At 33.7% G+C, this 20,160-nt stretch overlaps 1 protein-coding gene across 3 annotated transcripts in view; it reads right to left on the reverse strand.

Moving 5' to 3' along the window:
- Positions 1-202: 202 nt before the first annotated feature.
- ITGB8 (integrin subunit beta 8) overlaps positions 203-20,160 on the reverse strand; it is an 81,943-nt gene continuing 61,985 nt past the window's right edge. For all 3 annotated transcript variants that reach the window (XM_059396740.1, XM_059396739.1, XM_059396738.1), the window contains 7 exons: positions 19,459-19,548; positions 15,571-15,705; positions 12,835-13,240; positions 10,222-10,447; positions 8,886-8,992; positions 5,726-5,889; positions 203-5,631 (listed from right to left, as the gene is read on the reverse strand). In XM_059396740.1, the coding sequence (XP_059252723.1) occupies positions 5,509-5,631; positions 5,726-5,889; positions 8,886-8,992; positions 10,222-10,447; positions 12,835-13,240; positions 15,571-15,705; positions 19,459-19,548 (1,251 nt within the window). In that variant the 3' untranslated portion in view covers positions 203-5,508. The remainder of the gene's footprint in view (positions 5,632-5,725; positions 5,890-8,885; positions 8,993-10,221; positions 10,448-12,834; positions 13,241-15,570; positions 15,706-19,458; positions 19,549-20,160) is intronic.

Raw genomic sequence — 20,160 nt, forward strand, 5'->3', positions numbered from 1 at the left:
CAAAGAGAGAAATTTGAATGGCCCCACATCTTTATCATTGGCTCTGTAACTTTCTAGAAGTAGCTTTGTGGAATTATATAATTTCCTTTACCAGTGACAATGTACAGATGATATTAAATTTCCTTGTATGAAAATATGATATTTTCTGGCAGCTCTGAGGGTCATGTAACACACAATGGTAAACAAAGAAGTATTCTGTGCATTCTTAGATCTTTACATATTTATTTTAAAACATAAAATTTCATATTGATTAATACCTACTTTTAAACAGAATGATGCATTAATTAAATGCTTTGTCATAACTATTATAAGCTCTGTTAGAAAAATAAACATCTCACAACAAACTACAGTGTCAGCTCTTTAATAAATACATAAAACAGAAGTTAGTAGTCAATCAGAATTGCATGAACAGGTTCATAGTATATTTTCTGAAATTATCTTATTCCCCAATTTTCTGCATCATTTAAGGTGATTTAACTACTTATAATTCAAAGCCAGAAATAGTAAGAATCTTTTTTAATGAGAATTTCTTTCATAAGAGCTATTTTAAATTCAAATATTTTAATTTAAAAATACTCTATATTAATTTTTTTACAAAGACAGTTCTTGTTAAATGAAACAAATAATGTTATGTTACTGATAACTTAAAAACATTTCTAAATTATTTTTGCAGATGTTTAAAAAACTTTAATGAAGTAACTGGTAAATGTAAAATAGTTTTAAAGTTATGTTAAATATACACAAAATTATTTTCTATATTATGTGCAAATTTATATTTTCTTATAATTTAGAATTAAAATATTTCATGTTCAACATTCTTAAAGTTTCTATATCATAAATTTTGCCATTGTGGGGAATTCTTATCAAAATCACATTTATCTGTGATACAGTGTAAAGTTAGTAAGTGTTCTTTACACAAATCACAATTTATATGCTTGATAACTTCATTTTTTTTGTTTGTTTGTTTTGTTTTTTAATATTTATGGATTAAATAATTTTTACTGAAATAGGTCACAGAGGTTGGAAATCTGATTAATAGAGTTAGCTAACAAAGATAGATTTTATGCAGGAAAGTATGCCAGGTAGATAAAAGAGTAGTGTTATTACTCTCAGATATTTCATTAACAGCTGCCCAGATAGCTGAACAATTGTTTCATATAATTCAAATAACTTAAGTATGCAGTTTTATGACAGTCATTATATAGGCTTGAAGGTAAATTTATCAAAGCCAAAGAAAAAAGTCAAAAAGGCAGAAATGAGAAAGAAGTATAAAAAAATGAGAGGACTTGAAGGGAAATTTTTTTTCCTACAGTACTGATTGGTTGCATCATATTTTTCTTCTGTCATATAAGTTATACAAGATGCTATATAATCTAATTATGATGGTTTCTTATATTTTTCCAGTTAATTTTGTTTAAAGTGAGATGATCATATGAAAGTATTCTTTAGAAAGGAATAGAAAGATTAAAAATTTGTTAGCAAAACTGGGAGAAACCCACCCATTCTTATCAATTAGTTTTGCTGAAATCATAGCCACTAGCATAAAGTATACATAGGAATATGAAAGAGCTTTTATAACCTAAAGATCTATAGGGTCTGAGTTCATAATCAGACAGACTTCTTGATGAGTTGTATGTGATTCAGTTGTACTGAAAATTGGCCTCACATATTATCATAAATGGGTTCTCAAATATATTTATAAGAAAAAGGAGTGTCCTTATCCCCGTGAACATTTAAAGGTGAATTAGTTAATACTTATTCAAGTACAACTTCAAACACTGCATCTAAGATGCCAATTTTAAGATGTATTACAATTTTAGAAATGTGGAATTCAAAACTAGATATTTTAGAATCAATGAAATATGAATACATATACCCATAATAAATTAGCCATACAGTAATTATAAAGAAAAATGAAATAATCTGAAAGAATGCTAGTTTTATACTTCTCTGAAAATATATCTCAGTTTGCACTGAATGAAATGGAGTTCTTAAGGTCAATATAAATAAGGAGAGTTGTGAATTAAATATTAAGTATTTAAAACAGAATACAAAATACACATGATTGAACTCCCAAATAGCTATATTTCACTCAATACTTTTATTAAAGATACAGATTGCAAACCCTTTAGACCTGAAAGAAGCTCAAATGGTTGTGAAAATTTTAAATTCTTAGTTTTTAATGTGTATGTCTTGGTTCAGTTACATGATGAATTTTGAAATCATTGAGAAATTTTTGGAAATGAAGAACTCCCTTATACCATTACCTTGAGTCATTTTTTACAATAAGCCTTATTGAGCTCAGAGTTTTAGGGCAATCTCAAGAATAGTGAGTAGGAAAACCAGAAGCAAGGAAAGGAAAGAAAAGTCATTGAGTCTAATTTACTATACCTTGTAACCAGAAGGAATATAATTCTATGGAGAAAAATTTTTGTACTTCATCATACTCATATTTCAGTGTCTCATGTATACTTATTGTCATACATAAGAATATTTTTAATGGAATTAAGTAATGTTTCTTAAAAATTTGGAATTTATCCTTTTGTGAAGTGTTGTATTTGATGCATCTACCAATTTTAAGTTTTGAAAAATTTGCCTCCAAATAAATCTACTCTGTTAATCTTAGATTTTTTATCCTTATAAGCCACAGCTACACTGAACATTCAATACATAATCAGATTTTTAAGTGAATTTTTGAGTCTTGCAGAGCATGTCTATGACTTCATACATATTAGTAAGTGTCTAAAAAAGATATCAAATGTTTATAAATCCATGTACACTATGGTGTAAAGATCTCCCCAGAGAAATAAAATGCATACAGTTATATTGTAGTGTATATATATCACATTTCTAAATTATTACGTACTTTAGAGCACAAAAATGCTTTCGTACCAAAATTGTTGTTCAAGTTCTTTGTTAACTATTTAAAATTTCATTATATGTTTAATATCACAAATCTCAAAAGGCTCCTATGGTCATATTAGTTGAAAATAGGCTCTATTTACATAAATTATTTAATCTAAGAATAAGAATACCCTGTTCTCCCTTACCTATTAATTAATTCTAGCTAGTCAAATATTAATTCTCTTCTCATAAGCCATTTTACAGGAAAATATCCATTATTCAAGTAAAATATAAGCTCTAAAATCTTTAAGAATTAGGTCTTTAAGTAAAAAAAGGAAGCACAAGACATCACAAGCATAACTACAATCATCATCAAGCATTGAACTGCCTATCTGGAAGTTTGTCTTTTCCTATGATAACAGCCTTGGTCCATTATATTAGTGCAAACTAGTGAGAGTATAAAAATATAAACCCTTGATTTTTAAGAGTTTCATTTTATTATGCTCCTTTGGATAATTCATTCCACATGGAGATTAGTTTAGGAACATTATAATGTTCTTTTTTTTTTAACTGTCAGCATTTTAATGAATGGATGTTTTCCACTTTTTTCTTTTGGAGAGCTATCAGGTATCCAATTTTTCTTTAAAAAATGGATACTGTGTGTGATAGGCAGCCTGCAGAATATGATCTTTATGTTATCCTTGGTGATCAAAGGTATCTTACACAAGTGAGTCACAGTACTGAATTATGTCATTGTCCCCAGTCTCATTGGGGAAGGAAATACAGTTCAATTTAACATCATAATGGTTTGGCTGTAGGGAACAGTTAATGGAGCTGCTGTGCTTGTTTGCTCCAGAACAACTTATTATATGTTTTAAAATCCTCTTTGGGGTAAAATATGGGGTGGGAATTAGTCTTCATTAAAATCCAAATATCTGGCTTTTCTTCAAGTGCTGGAAGACAAATTTGGGAAGTTAATCATAAGAAAACATTTTAAACAAATTCCTTTGTTTTCATAAGCAAATCTCTGTACTACACACAGAACTATTGGACTTATAGCCAATAAAATCAGACTCAGTGAGTCTGTAGGGATATGGTAATTGTGAAGAAGTTTCCATGGGGGAAGGTAAAAGCTCATGGCTTCCGTGTCAGGCTCTCTGGCTGAGCTCTGCACAACTCACAAGCTGTGGTGTGAATGGATTTCCCTGTAGTTAGGCCATGCAGCATTCTCTTAGAAGCTGATTAACAGGAAAGACTGGAAGCCAATCATGGAATTCAGTTTGTTACGCTTTTCTGCTTTGCTTTGGAATTTTCTCTTGTCCCTTTACTGAAGACTTCAGTTAATCACATTGAAATATACTTCCAATGAAATATTTTAAAGATTCAAGAGGTAGCATGATACTGTGAATGAACACTAGCCTCGCAATAAGAAGATAAAAAGTTCTCTTCAAAGGCTACCACTTAATCACTTGGGTGTTTTTTGAGATATCATCTAAACTTGCTGAGCTTTAGTTCCTTAAGTAAAAGGATGAATTAGCTTATTTCTAAGATATTGTCTAGCCTCCTCCAATCGTATACTTTTAAAATTCTTGTGAGTACGGTTTAGGTGGTTCAGGAAAAGAACTCCTTAGGCTGCACAGAAGAGTGAAAATAATATAGCTTAATATAGCTTTTAATTAGAAAAATGCTAATGTCTACTTGAAGTAAACATCTGCGAGAACTCACTAAAGAATATGGCACTTTGCTTGAGGCAGAGTTTCTAAATGCCTTGTGATCTTCAACCTGATGATTAGACAAATGAAATGGTGAAACATCCAGTTTTTCAGGTAAGAAGGTATAGAAGACTCCACGTCTACACACAATGAAGCTGTCTGATTTTGATGTTACTTTACAGTGTCCCTTATTAAACATTCAACTTTAAAAATCAGTATTCTAATAAAGTGACATTGTACTATTAGGTTTTTATGGCAGTAGTAACTTAGCACTTATATAATCCAGTCATCTGTGACATATATAAACTTATCCTGTAAGAAAGAAAAAATATAAAGGCAAAGAGAGAATGTTGAAATTAGTATCTTGTAAGAAGCAGAAAACATAAACACATGCATAACACTACTCAGTTTCCAAAGCAATATCCCTCAAAATTAAAGTTTTATCTATTAACCTCTTGAATAAGTGAGACGCTAATCATTTATTCATCTAGATGTTCTTGTCTCTTTACTGCCAAGTGTTGAAGTGTGTGGCAACAGTAGTATAACTGCCTTTTATTTTTTCATCCGCATGTTTGGTGCAGGGATTACTGTACCCTTGTAGTGACATAGCATTGTCTCTCTCTGGGAAGCATAGGAATGGCAGGTACCTGTAAAGTGTAATCAGTGCTCTTCAGATGATCTACATTCTATGCTGATCTAAATAAGTTATATTTTACAGTAAAGTGCTACAATGACACTAGTCTCAAACAGTAGTAAGACACATTTTTCTCTGAAAAATTCAGCAGCGATGTGAGTCACATGATGATGAGGATGCTTGTCAGTCTTCATTCAAGTGGACAACCAGCAACCAGCATGATCTAGAACAGTTTGTCTCCTCCTGTGACTTCTAAAATTATATGTTTTTAGGAGCAATTATTAAAAATCCAGTTCCCCATAAAGGACTTTTATCTTTTTAGAAGTTGCACCTGAAAGTTTCATGAGCATTTAATTTGCTGATATCCATTTTTATTTCTTCAGGTTTCTCACGTCGGTAGGTTACTGCTCTTGTGCAAACACTTTGCAGAATCAACTTGTCCTTGGTGGAGAAAAAAATATTATTAATTAACCATCTAAATATTGAAAGTAGACAATGACATACAGATAGTAGTTGTTTTTTAGAATTCACTGACCTTTTTTGAGGCCGACACCCTGTAATCTGCCGAAGACTTAATTTTATTACTATTCCATTGTAGTATCACCTGTCTAATGATAAGGACTTTAAGCAACCCAATCAGGAATGTAACTATGAAGATGATGAAAAATATTCTTAAATAGCTTGGGCTAGAGAAACATTCTGTAATAAAGCAAACAAATAAGTGGATTAAAAACTGGAATGAGTAAATCAAAGGATTCTAACAAGCAAACAATGTTCTTCACCTCAATTCAGAGGACCAGAGATATTTGCAAATCTACGTTTTCGAAACAGAAGAATGTCATTACTATTGATTTAAAAAGTAAACTGTAATTTTTATCGCACATTTATTATTAAAATGTTTCCAAGAGAATACCTTGTTTTGGAGAATAGCCACAATTAAAGTTTTCAAAAATATTATTTCTTTGCAGCTTGATTCTTTAATTGAATTAACTGGAATGTGCCCAAATTCCTTAACCAAATACAATTTTATTGATGTCAGAGAGGGGCAGTTTTTGTGGTGTGCATTGTTGATCATTAAGTGGAAAACAGGATTTAAAAATTATTTAATGGCTCTGTGTATCAACATATGTTTCTCTTGTTATGCTTGCTTTTCATTCATTGCACATCAGTAATGGAAAATAAACAACTGCAGAAGCTAAAATCAGTACTATTCTAATAGATGAATAAGTATTTCCTTTGAAAGGGTGGTATAAATCTCTGTTAATATAACATGTAGCCTCTAGGGAATAGGAGTGTCCAGCTCAGGACAATATGCCAATCTCTTTCCTCAGTTTTTTATAATTTAGTTTTTACTTGTCAACGAAATCTGTCATATTTTGCTTCTAAAAATTCCACTGTGTATTTTTTTTTCAAGAACAAATAATTACTAGCTATGAAAGGAAAATGCTGCATTAAGAGGAGGAGCATACTAAGTCTCTGTTTTAGCACCAGACCTTTGGCAAACCTTAGTTGGAAAGTCTGCAGGCTCTGTGGATGCCAGAAGTATTACCCTAATCTAAGAGGAACATTGCACAATATGCCAGTATTCCACAGAATTCACTAGCTGCCCCAGATACACAAAATTTCCTCCTGACTTAAAGAGGCATGTGTTTTCTTCCTATTCTCCAGACTTTGGGGACTTCACCTAAATGCCTGAAGTTCTCTCTGAGAGGGCCTTTTGGGAGGGGCCCTGCCAAGATTGAGAAAAGCGGTCACCCATACATGAGTGATTTGTGTCTGAATTCGCAGGGATGACCAAGCATGCTTTTGAATAAGCCAAGAACTCAGAAATGAGGCAAGGGCTCCTCTCCAAGTGGGAACATTTAGAGCTCAGCTTTCTTTGGTCAGTGATAAGCTTCCTTGAAAGAAAGGCTAAAGGGAGTCCAGAGAACTACTGATTGGAATAGAAATACCAAAAGTAAGCACATATTTCCTGTTGTTACTGGTCTCTCACACAGGGAGAATCCAGCATGCTTTATTTCAAAGGTGGTGTCCTTCGAGTCTAACACAGTGACCTTCAGGTTTATGGCAAGCATGCCTTTCATCCTGACAGACTGTCATTTCCCTTGGCTGATTTAGAACTAGTCAATCAGCTAAAGCAGATCCTTAAAGGGGACACGTGTCTTGATCCCACTTATTGGCTTCTTGCCTAGGAGGAGCTTAGCCAGAAGACTGGAAGAACACCCTTTAAGTGTGATTGAGTGGATAGATAATAGAGGTGGCTAACAAGTCCTCTTTCCCTCTCCATCCACCATAGTTGTGAAGGGGAGGGGAGCCCCCTAGCTACCAATAAATTTTACAACTATTTCTAATGGGTTAGGATAGAGGACATTTTCTGGCTCATATCTGCATGCATTTTAGAATGTCATTTGGATAGACAAACATTTAGCCTTGGCCATGCCTCTCATTTAGTTTAGGTCAAGCAAGGGCTTTTCCTAAGGAGCTTTTAGGGAATACTTGTTGTAACCACACTTAGGTCAGAGTAGGTTTGTTTACTTAACATAATAAATGACATGTTGACAGTAAGGGCTCTATTTATTAGAGAAGGCACTTGGCTTTCTGTAGTGATTGCTGCAGCCCCAGCTGGCAGCACATGGGCTCCTTTCAAAGCCAAATTCATTATGGGCTAAGATCACTGTGCATACAAGGGAAGAAGGAAACAAAACTGGAGAAAGTTCATTCTTCTGTGCAGTCTACGAGCTGGAATTGTCTTTATAGGTTGGAGAAGAGACTAAAACTAATAGTAGCAGTAGAAATGTCTTCAAAGAGGACATAATTTCTAATTATTTCTAAGCTTAATTTCTAATTCATGTGTACTTTAACACCTTACACCTGAGCCAAGTAGAGTACTGGCTTTTGGCTTCTAATGAATTTTTATCTGAAAGTTGTCTTTGAACACAGCTTTCACATGTTTTTCCCATTTGCATATAATCTTTTAATTCACATATTTCTTTCATATTCACTGGCTCATTTAATCACCTACATTCCTTGAGTTTGGTATTATTATCTTTATTACAGATGAGGCTCGGACAAGTTTTTTAAGAGGGCTGGTATTTCTTGTCTATTTGTGTAAAGGGACATGTGTTAAACCAAATTCTTCAGACTAAAAGTTTCATGCCTTTTCCATTATGCTGCATTTATAATCATTCACCTGTAAATTATATTTACATCAGAATGGAAAATACCAGAAAGGAATGGCCCTTCTTAAGTTATATATTTTGCAAAAGCAGGTCATTGCTACTTAGGATTTTTGGCTCCACCTGAAACAGAAAAGTAAATTTTGGTTTTACATGAGGAACTTGTAACTGGAAGCAAGTTTGGGTTACGAAAGATAAGTAAGGCTCCATAGTTTATCTGTAAGGACTCTACACAGGAAATTTACACTCTTGGCTCACTGAGACCTTGTAGTAAATCTGCTTGGTGTACTTCTACAGAGGGGCACAGCATGAGAATTTAGCTGGGTAATTGGATGGGAGATGTAGTAATTCAGCCAATCCATGGCAAATATACTCAGCTGCTTTTTATAGAGTACCATTTCTGGATGACTGAAAACACTGAAGCAGTTAGTCCTTTCTTTAGGATGATTAATTATGGGCCCTTTTGGGGAATGTGATTCTCTGCAGATACTCTTCAGTGTATTTTAAGCTTTGGTTTACCTGATGTTTGATCCATATAATGCTGTTCTATGAGAGCACATGAGGTTTTACAACGATCAAGTATAGCTTGAGATAGGTTGTAAGGGTGAAGGCATTGCACACAATTCCTATAAGGATGAAAAGAAGTGAAACATTTAATCTTTGAAAAGGTTGTAGCTCTCAGTATTTTCTGCAAGAAATAAGATATCAAAATAGAATAGTACTGCTTTAGACAGCAGCCATGTAAAGCTAGGAAAGAAATCCATGACATTTATTTGTAATACTGGCTGAATTTAATACTATGGCAAAATTATATTCTAGCCACTAGAAATACTTTATTAATGTATAAAATCAAAATAATGAATTTTCTGTATTGAGAAGAAAGTAGGAAATGCATAAGATGCTTTCATCACAAATAAAACCCACAAAAGTATTTTAGAGGATATATATTATACTATTAGAAAAGTTTAGCAATGAATACACAGTTCAAGTTTCGGTTGGGTTCATTAGCAATAACTTCAACATTATGTTTAAGTACTGCATCCCCAAGAGAGTTACATAAATTGCTATGTATAATTTTAAAAATTTACTTGAGCTACCAATCTGAGAAAGTAAATGTCTTAAAATTTTTGAATAAAACAAATTGGAAGGCACAGTAATGTTTAGAGTAGTGATCTTTGAGCAGGCTCAAACTGTTTCTGGGAAATTAGTTACTGACACAAAACGTCACCTTTTACTCATCCATCACTTATTTCCAGAGGTGCTTCATAGCCACTATCCTTCTTTATTTTTTAAATAATTTAAAAAAAATAAAAAAAATAAAAGAAACCCAGTAATAATAGCTAACATTTATTCTAGATTATCACGCACCAAGTACAAAAGTTGGGTTATTTTTGTTTTATGTCAATCATCTAACTTAGTTCTGTCATGGAACTGTATCAGGTCTTATTATAATCCTTATTATTATTTTAGTCACCATGTTGCACACCTTAAGCCTTGTGTAAACAAAGTTATATATCAGTTATATATATAAGGTTGGGGAAAAAAACAATGGACACTGAATATTATTCTTTAAAACAACAAACCTATTTCAAAAAAGGTAAGGGAGTGAATGCCTAGATCAATTCTGATGCTTTCACAACTATCTATCTAGTGGCCAAAAATTCGAATTCAAGTTTTCTAATTCCTAAATTCCCCATTCAGTTCTTTTTTAGCATGATGATAACAACTTACCTAGTAGAGAAGATCCAGCAACTTCTAAGGTTAAGGAAGGCAAAATAAAAAAAGGACGAACCCATCTATAATGAAGAACTGCTTTATGTGTGTTTCTGTATGTTTGGAGTCAGAGAACACATACCAGTTTTCACTGCAGGCTGTGTGACACGTGGGACAGTGTTCACAGAAGCGGCCGATGCTCCTGGGATCCGTGCATTCACACCTGCCACATACACACGTACCTCTTCCACTACACACTTGGCCCTTCGAATTGACACAGTGCTGGGCTGATGCTGATGGGCACTGGCAGCGATCCCCTTCCCAGCCACTGAAGCACTGGCATCTGCCTGCTTCGCACTCTCCATGCCCTGCAACAGACACTCCAGGAAGTTATTGGGGCCACTGATCTGTGAAGTGTTTCCAAACATGAAATCCTCTCCCATTTTCCAGGATAACACACTGATGATCAAGTGAATGGAAACAGCATCATTTTATTCGTCTGATAAGAACGATGCTAGGGTTTAGGAGTGTTCATTTTCAAAGCTGTTCCGTTGTAGAGAATCTCCTGATGCTAAGTGTTGTGCTGACAGTTGTGACATCTCTGCTGCGGTGGTTGCCTGGCCACTTGCAGGTCACTGGTCATTCAGTTTTAAATTAAAAACACACAAAAATAAAAAAAGCTACAAAGGCTGAAGTAATGTTAATTGTTTTAAAATCCGAAAAATAGGGGTATTTGATTAATAGCTTCCATAATTTATTCCTGTAGTCTCTCATGATTGCTGAAGGCCTGGGATAATTCTGGTTTTTGAGGCAAACCCCTGTAGGGCTTCAGTGCTGCTTGGGTCGTTTTAAAGTTCTCTGGGGAAGTTAAACTAATCATTTCATGTCATCAGGACATTATTTAACAGGTTAGAAGGGCATGTCCTCCAGTAGGCTGTGAGCATTTATTAGGTCGTAAATGAAAGAAGGCAAGGTGGGGTATGTGTGTTAAGTGTGTGTGTGTGTGTGTGTGTGTGTGTGTGTGCAAAGGTACACTTGTGTGTTGGGGTTGGGGGCATGCAGACACATGAGTTGAAGGGAAACACTGGTTATATGTACTAATGGATTTTAGACAGCAGAAAGCATCTAAAATTTAGTAAGCTTATATGAATTAGAAATCTTCAAGAGGGAGTCTATATTACAAGGTCACATAATGTTTCTCAAGCTTATGTGGCCACAGACGTTTCCTTCCTTCCTTCTCTTGCTTCCTGACCTTCTCCCACTCTTCTTCCCTCCCTCCCTTACTGAGAAGCACCTCACAGGGTAACTGTTCCATAGAATCTACTGTTGGATCAACTCAATTGCTAAATGTTAAAACTAATGAGGTCCAGGCCACACAAATGCCTGCCAGACCCTGTTCCCTATATATAGGCTGCACGCCTAATCCTATCCAGCTGACCTGTGAACATGTGTTTTTATTCTCAAAGGAGACTAGTGAAGAAAATATTTGTCAGCCTATAGTTTTCACTTATAATTTATACACAAATAATTCAAAGCAGATTTTCAACTGCCTGTGGCCAGTAGTATAGTCATATAGGAGGGCTAGTACATTGACTTTTGATATTTAACTATAAATAGAGACTGGGATTCTCAATGTATTTCAAGCTTCTTTGGCAGATCAATAGTTGTGGGATATCAGAATTCTTCTTCTTCCCTGTTCCAACTAGGATTAGCTTTGCAAATTAGAAGATAATTGCTAGTTTGTTCTTAAGTCACCTATAATCCATTCTATCAATGATACCAGGTACAGCAGAATAATATTTGGCTTATAAAATGTTTCATGTATATAGCAGAATAAAAAGGCAATTTTCCATTGCATATTTCTAGTTTATACAGGAATAGAAAATTTGTATGGGTTTGTTACTTTCTTTATGGTTATGACAGTGAAATATTTCAGTTAATCAGTAATTTAATATTTGCTTACCAAACCCAAACATTAAAAAGCTGTTTTAGCAATAAATGGATTCAGCACAATGTCACAGAAAAATTGATTCATTTAAAAACAGCATTTTGTATTAAACTTCAAATGTTGCACAGATTTTCTAGAATCTAACCTCTAGGTGGCAGTAAACTGAATTAGCCAAAAAGTACTTTTAATATTTTTGTTTTAAATGATTTCATTTTTAAACTTTGTCTGCGTGTGGCCTCTGGTACTAATCTTCTAGATTACTTAGGAAACCAGCATTTTCTTGGAGAATGCTGTCCTTTGATAATTTCGTTACTGGTGTTCCAAAAATATACCGGAAAGGTTTAAGTTATTACAAATTTATAATACCATTTGTAATAATGCATTATTTTCCAATGAAAGGAAACTTATATAGCTCACTATTCTCTGAGCAAGCTGGAGGGAGTGACCACTTAGGAGAGTGAATCAGGTCTTTCTAGAAGAATACTCTGATTATAGAAAGCCTGCCAGACATCATCAGTAATTTCCTTTTCTGGGTATATATTTTTATAAGATCAAGGCATACTTGAGAATAACATTTAATTTTTGGTTTTTATTTTGAAGTATTTCTTGTACAAAATAATTTAAATTCTAAATACCCAGAATCATGTGCCATAAATCTGTTGCCATGCCCTAATTTCATAGACTTTGAATATTAAATTCAGATTCAGGATTAGTAATTATAAAGGTGTAATTTAAAGGTACTTAAACATATATGCTAGTTTAATAGTTACTAGTAAAAACTGCATGTATGTATTAATTTATACCTACCAGCGCATAGATTTCCATGGTGATATGGACAAGAGAAGTCATCCTTTTCACAGTATTTTCCATACACTTTTCCAAGCTTAATTTTGTGACATAAACATTTCCCACAAACACAAACTCCTCGACCACTGCAAACAGGTTGATCCTTGTGTAACTTGCAACTTTCAGAAGGAAATTGATCTTCATCAAAATGACATTTATTCTCATTACACTGGAAACACTTGGCATCTAGAGAAACTTCATCTACACACTTTCGTTTAGGTCCTCTCCTGTCATCACACTGACAGCTGCAGTTTCTGTGTATATGAATTTTAGTGGTTTCATTGAAACCAATAGGTTTGATTATTGCATAGCTCTTTCCTCCTGTGACATCACACTTTTTCATTGTAACTGTTACATTGAAAAGAACCTAAATGGGGGGGGGGAGGAAAGAAAATATATTTATATGTCCTGATTATTTCCATCATCACTATTATATCTATTAATGATATTCTGAATCATTAATGTGCCATCTTATGGAAACTTATAATACGTTATATATTACACACACACTCTTTCAGAGGTAGATGTAACATCCCTTTTTAATTTCATTTATATCCTAATTAATAAACTAGAGAGTTAAAGGAAGCAATGACTGCTACTTGTCTATATTGTACCATTAAATGAATATGGGTTCAAGCCCATTTTGAAATGCCCACTCTTCTTCCAATGATTAACTGATGTCCTCCATTGAGTTTTTAGCAAACTTGAGAGAGAACAGATCATCTCCTGAATTAAGTCCTTCAAATGTGGGGTTATTGGATATTTGGCACAAGGGAGAGATCAAATAATCTAAAATAAAGAACTACTGCTCTCCTGCTTTATAACCATGAGATAGGATGTTCAGATGAACAATTTTTATTTTTGTTTCTATTTCCTAGGGGCCCAAGTAAAGTTTCAGGGTTCAATTTTAGTTTTATATATGGTGTTAATGAGGGAAAACATGAGGCTTTCTCTGATGTTGCTTAAGGGAAAAAGATTTAGGACTCTCTTAGATCTTAAGATCTCAATACTAGGTCATACATTTGTCTCAGGAGATGTGAGCCCACAACTAAAGATCTGAGTTGGCAGGGTTTTTTCCCCTTGTGAAAAGATCCTGCCAAGTTTTTCCTTTCTCTATTTCTTTTTCTTTTCTTTTCTTTCTTTTTTTTTTTTTTTTTTTTTTTTTTTTGCAGGACATGATGGGTATAATGTGTCTTTTCTATTTGTTAGCCTATCTTATGATCTTCAGGTACTTGGGCAAATAAGATTGTAGGTTTTTTCCATTTTAGACTGAGATCCATTAAAACGTAAAAATAATTTGTGATAGCCATTTTTGTTGGAGTGGATATATATATGTATCTCTACTCCGACCAAAAAGCGTAGATACAAAATATCTAACTTCAGGCTTATATATTACATATTTGCATCAGAAATTAGAATCAGTTCCATAATATTAAAATTAATGCAGTTGGTATTGTATTTGAGATGTTTTTTGTCTTTAAGAATGTTAAGGATTAACAGATGTGTAAGATAATGTGGTCATTGCCAAAATTAATAGAGCAAAACTTGGGGTTTATATAATTAAGAGGTCACATGACTCTGAAAGTCAAACTGTTTATACTACTTAGTTGAAAGTGAAGGGGGAAAAGGGATTATAGACAAAGGAAAAGGAAAAAAAATGTAAGCAGTAAGGAAAACCATTCTGACAAAACTGATTTTGAAAGGAAGAACTACTAAGAGGATAACCCTTTCTCAGAAACTTACCCTAGCACAAAGTTTATCTATATTTAATGGAAATCAAATATATATATTTTATAAACTGGTACATAATGTCTTGGGAACAAAATCCATGAAGTGATTATGCAAGACCTACAGAAACAGATACTAGCAATAATTGATTTCAATTGGAGCAACTATACTATCCAAAGGTTCTAAATTTTCCAAGGGGGAAACATATAGCCCAGAACTTTAGAGATGAAAAGAAGAAGGATTAGAAATCTTTTAGTCTGAGCAGATCATTTAAAAATGAAGCAACTGAAAATCACTGCATCTAATAGGAATTCCCTTTTAACAGCTTATTTCTGTGTGTTTGCTCTCTATCTTGTCAATACGGGGAGAATCCCTATCTCTCCTGGTCCTATTTCCTAACACTGCAATAATCTGCCCCCCCCCCATTTTATCCTTTCTTAGTTAAATAACACTTCTTTTTTATTGTAAACAAATTCCCCCACCTCTTCCTAGATCATTTTGAGTTTATTGGGACAATAACACATGAAAGATTTTGGAATTCTTAACCTTTATCAACTGCTCCATCACTCCCATTCTTTTCTGTGGCTTATTACCTTTGATTTCAAATTAATTCTGAGAATTTTCAGATTTGAAACCAGAAAGGTATCATCATCATCATAAGTGTAGACACTGCTTGTTTGATGAGATGTGCTTTACTGATATACAGTGGCTGTGACCCCTAAGTTTAAAGTTATTATTATTAAATAAGTATTTAATATATATTTAACTTGAGAGTTTGATAGAATAGTCAGTGGAATTAAAACAAGTCGGAACTTTGGAAAGAGACAATAAAAATTACTTTGAAGTGTTTAAATAAGATACTTGGAGTTCATAGTAAATAAAGTTTTCCAGAATGATTTGATTTTTCTGTGAGAAAACATGCCAGACAACTTAGTTTATTTTAAATGGGAAGAATGTACACCCACATACTTCGTCATTGCTTGTCACATTTCCACATCCGTCTGTGCCTGGTTTTCGGGTCCCATCTGGACAAATGGCAGTAATATTAAAATAGACGCCTTTTACCTGGTTTTCCACCTGAACTTTGACTTCTGAAATGAGTTTCTGCAGAGACATCATGTTTTGATTGTATATCACAAAAGTTTCAAATGTAAGCAATTAAGCAGAGGCAAGCTTATTAAATCATTCTAGATTTAATTTTTCATGAAATCAAAGTCTACCTCCATAAAAGGATAAATAAATGTAGTGTTTCCATGTAATGACCCAATTGTATTTGAGATACATAAGAAATACTGAAGGATTAGACCATTTGCATTTAAATTGTTCTATTTTTTCCACATTTTCCATGACTATGCAACTGATGACTTTAAAGATATTGCTCATTCAGCTTGTGTTACAAAGTCATTTTAACTCCAACAGTATTTAAATTTTGTGACAAAACTTAAATAAAACACTGAGAACACCTATACTGTCACAAGGGTAAATCTTTAACAGCTTAAAATCTGGAACACATGTCTGACAATTTCAGCTATCAAATAAGCATTTCTGTTTGAAACACTTTAGGCTATCATGAAAACTGAAATACCTTATTAATACAGAATTGAAAGGTAAATTTTGGCGAGGGCATTTCTATACTGTAGGCATAAGAATTATCTGCCTGGGACACCTGGGTGGCTCAGTGGGTTACAGCCTCTGCCTTCCGATAGAGTCATGATCCCAGGGTCATGGGATTGAGCCCCACATCTGGCTCTCTGTTCAGCAGGGAGCCTGCTTCCTTTCCTCTCTCTCTGCCTGATTGTGAACTCTGTCTGTCAAATAAATAAAATTTTAAAAAAAATTATCTGCCTGATATGGTCCTGTAAATTCTCCAACAATGGCCTATGATTTTTGTCAAATCCCTGGGGCTTGCCTGTGTCACATTTGTTCTAATCCTTAATACGAAAATGGGACCACTTACTAGACAGAAAACCATTCACTCATTTATTCACTTATTTTTACAATTATTAAAAAAATAGCTATATAAAGTTTATCATGTATCACACACACACAAATTTCTTCCAACATAGTCTCTGGTTCCAAAAGTTCTAACTACATTTACTATATACTGAAGATCTGTGTGTATTTTATCTCATAAAACAGTCTACCACATGTAAAAATCCTTACCTTATAAACAAAAAAGATGAAGTATATACCTAAGGAAAGAGTGAGTAGCAGGATATGAAGAAAAGTTTTTTTCTATTGGCTTCTAATATTTTACTTGAGTAAATTTTTATCTTCAACTGTATAACTGATAAAGAGATGTATGCTTACTGACTGATAATGGACCATGGTGGTAAATCTAGAACAAAATACTTATTCAAATCAGTAAATTTTATTTGGATTCAATAAGACTATATTAGCCACATTTTAAAATCTCCCAGAGAGCTCATCCATTGTAATCACTTAATTGAACATTCTCAGCAAGCCAACAGAAACTTGCAATGGTATATAAATGGTCTTGATAGGGTGATGGTTTGAAAGATCAGAAGGAAATTCCCAGTACAATGAGTGTTTTCAGTTTGCCTTCTGGAGTTCCTTCTCTTAAGAAGTTAACCTTGTTATACTAATGTTTTTCGCTTAAGCAGGTGTAAAGACAAATGTCTAAAAATTTTGCCCAGTTTTGAAGTTTAGAAATTAGGCTCAAACACAATATTAAGTTTCCTTTTTAATATCTAACAAGTACAGAGGCAGATTTTTTTAATATACAATTATTTATATTCAATATAATTTATTTTTCATTTCTTAATTTCAGTTTAAGTTATTTTAGTCACGATTTTTATTTAATCTTAATTCTAGTGGCAGTGCTGACGTAAAAGATAAAAAACAAAATGCAGTCATATTCACCATGCACTAAATTTATGTGTAATTTTATAAAATTCTTAGAAAGGAAATGCAAAAAATTAAAAGTTAGAATGAAATATTTTTATTCTTTTTCTTCATGAATTATGAATATTTCTGTTGGACTGTGGAGACAAAATAATATTTCAGAAGAATTTTGAAGATATACGCATATGTTAAAAAAAATAACAGAATCACAACCTAAGGACATTAATTAGACAGAGTCAGTCTTATTGGATTTGCTAATATTTTCCCATTGTTTAAGGTTAATCTGAACTGCAGTTAGCTAAGGCAATGGATATCTATTCTGGGCAAATAAAAAACATAAAACCAAATACTGCTGGTTCCCTTTCCACTGGTACAGTCTGACACACAGACAAGTTTGTCAGTTTATTTTTTGAAATTTCTTGTCTGGAGTAATAAGTGGGTTCATACTATAAAACTAGGGTGATTTCGAAGACTGCACATTCCTTCCTTATTTTGATTATTCCTGGGAACAAACTGCATGTTTGATCCTCCTTGATAAGAAGCTCCCCCAATCCTAATATTCTTTTGTAACAATAAGAAATAAAAATAATTAAAAGATATTCTTCCTTATTTTCTCTAATGTAGAGACATCTCAGACATAGAACAATTCCTTGGCAAAAAAAACAAAACAAAACAAAAAAACAAAAACAAAAAACCTCACACGGTTATTTTTCTTTTAAAAGAATAAAGTTTAAACAAGTCCTTCATTTTCTATTCCCTGTCTACTTCCTGACTTTCCTTTTGTGCTCAGGAGAAGGCAGAGCTGCATAGAGAAAATGAGAAGAGAAGCCTGAGGTTTCTCATAAGGCTTGGGCTACTATGTACACTATTCATCTCTACTGTGTAAAAAAGACAATCAGAGAATTTGGGAAGTGAGACTTTATCAGAGGTCCATACGTTCAAGGTAGAGTAAAGCATATCTTTGTAAAAAAAAAAAAATAATAAAGAAAGAAAGAAAGAAAAACAGGTGTTAACACAGAAGGAAGTACCTGGGGCCTAGAGTTAAGAAGGACCTGGGTTCTGGTCCTGATCTTTTTGCTTCTTTTACCCTTGATTAGCTTGCTTAGCTTCTTTGAGATTCTATAAATACAAAATGGGAGTACTAACATCTTCCTTATGGATTGGTTGTGTGGATTAAATGAGGTCACAAATGGAAAGTAATGTTTCTCAGTGGTATTAATGTAACAATCAAGGATGCCTGGGTGGCTTAGTCAGTTAAGCATCTGCCTTCAGCTCAGGTCATGATCCCAGGGTCCTGGGATCCAGTCCCACATCAGGCTCCCTGTTTGTTGGGGAGTCTGCTTCTCCCTCTCCCTACCCCCACACTTGCTAATACTGTCTCTCTCTTGCTATCTCTCTCTCTCAAATAAATAAAATCTTAAAAAAATAAAGTAAAAATCACAATTATTACAACATCTTAACAGTGATTATTCTATCCAGGAATGACCTATGCTGAGAGAGCAGATGTTTCTGTAAATCTTTGCATTTGGCACTCACTCTTGATAGACTAGGGATAGCGTACAACTGTCAGTTCAATAAAACAGTATACCTCTTAAGGTGATTCTTTTAATCAAACTAATTTGATAATATTGCTAAAATAACTGATTAAACAATCAAGTAATTTATCTAAGAGACTCCAACAGAGTCCTCTCAGTAATCTTGATACATGATTTGGTGACTTATTGAACATTTCATTTAGAAAAGAATTCAGATAGCCCGTAGCCTGACTTGAGTTTATTGTCAATGAGACAGTGAGGTAAAGAAAGCTGAAATGACTTTCCCAAGGATACAAGGCTAGTTAGTGATAGAGCCAGGGCTAATTCAGGTTTCTAATTTTTAACCTAATTTTCTGTTTATGATTCCTCTCAAGATGATAGGGTACTATTTTGTATCTTGCCATAGAAACTGGGGTTAAAAGTTTATATGAAAAAATTGTGTTTAATATATACATACCTGATAGGCTTCTACTACCAAATTATTGAGGTTTGCAGCCTTTGATTCTATTTCACCAGCAATGGTGCCAGGCAAGAGGGGTAGAAGGTCCTAGAAAACATACCAATAATATTTACTTAATGACGGTAGTATACAGTGGCTCAGTAATTAACAAATATTAAAAATTCTTAGAGTTACAGGTGGAAGGTGAGCCATTACATGAATGAAAAAAATATAAGATACAAGAAAAATATAAGCAAGCAAGTAGGACACCAGACCACATACACCAGACTACAGAGTCCAGAGTGCTCACCATTACACCATGGAACCACCACCAGACTACAAATGGGAGTGTGTGTATTGTATGTGTGTGAGCATGTGTGTGTCCACAAATTACATGTTGACCTAAAAACCCAATCAAAGTACAGACCAGGATTTCCCAAAGTAATGTCCCATGTTCCATGGAATATAGTTATCAAAAGTGTTGTGAGGGCAAAAATTTTGGAAAGTTCTGCATATGGTTTCTTCAACATAGATACTCAAAATGCACACTTGCAAAGTAAAGGTTCGGAGAAGTCTTGGTAATGATTTAGCAGTATTTGCTGCAGCATTTCCAACATTTTCAAATTATAAAACCCTTTTCTCATGTAGCATATGTAAATATGAAGAACTACTGTTCCATGGAGTGACCTTTAGGACAAGTTGGCCCAGAATGGAGAAAAA

Source organism: Mustela nigripes, chromosome 4, assembly GCF_022355385.1.
Source record: "Mustela nigripes isolate SB6536 chromosome 4, MUSNIG.SB6536, whole genome shotgun sequence".
Lineage (NCBI taxonomy): Eukaryota > Metazoa > Chordata > Mammalia > Carnivora > Mustelidae > Mustela > Mustela nigripes.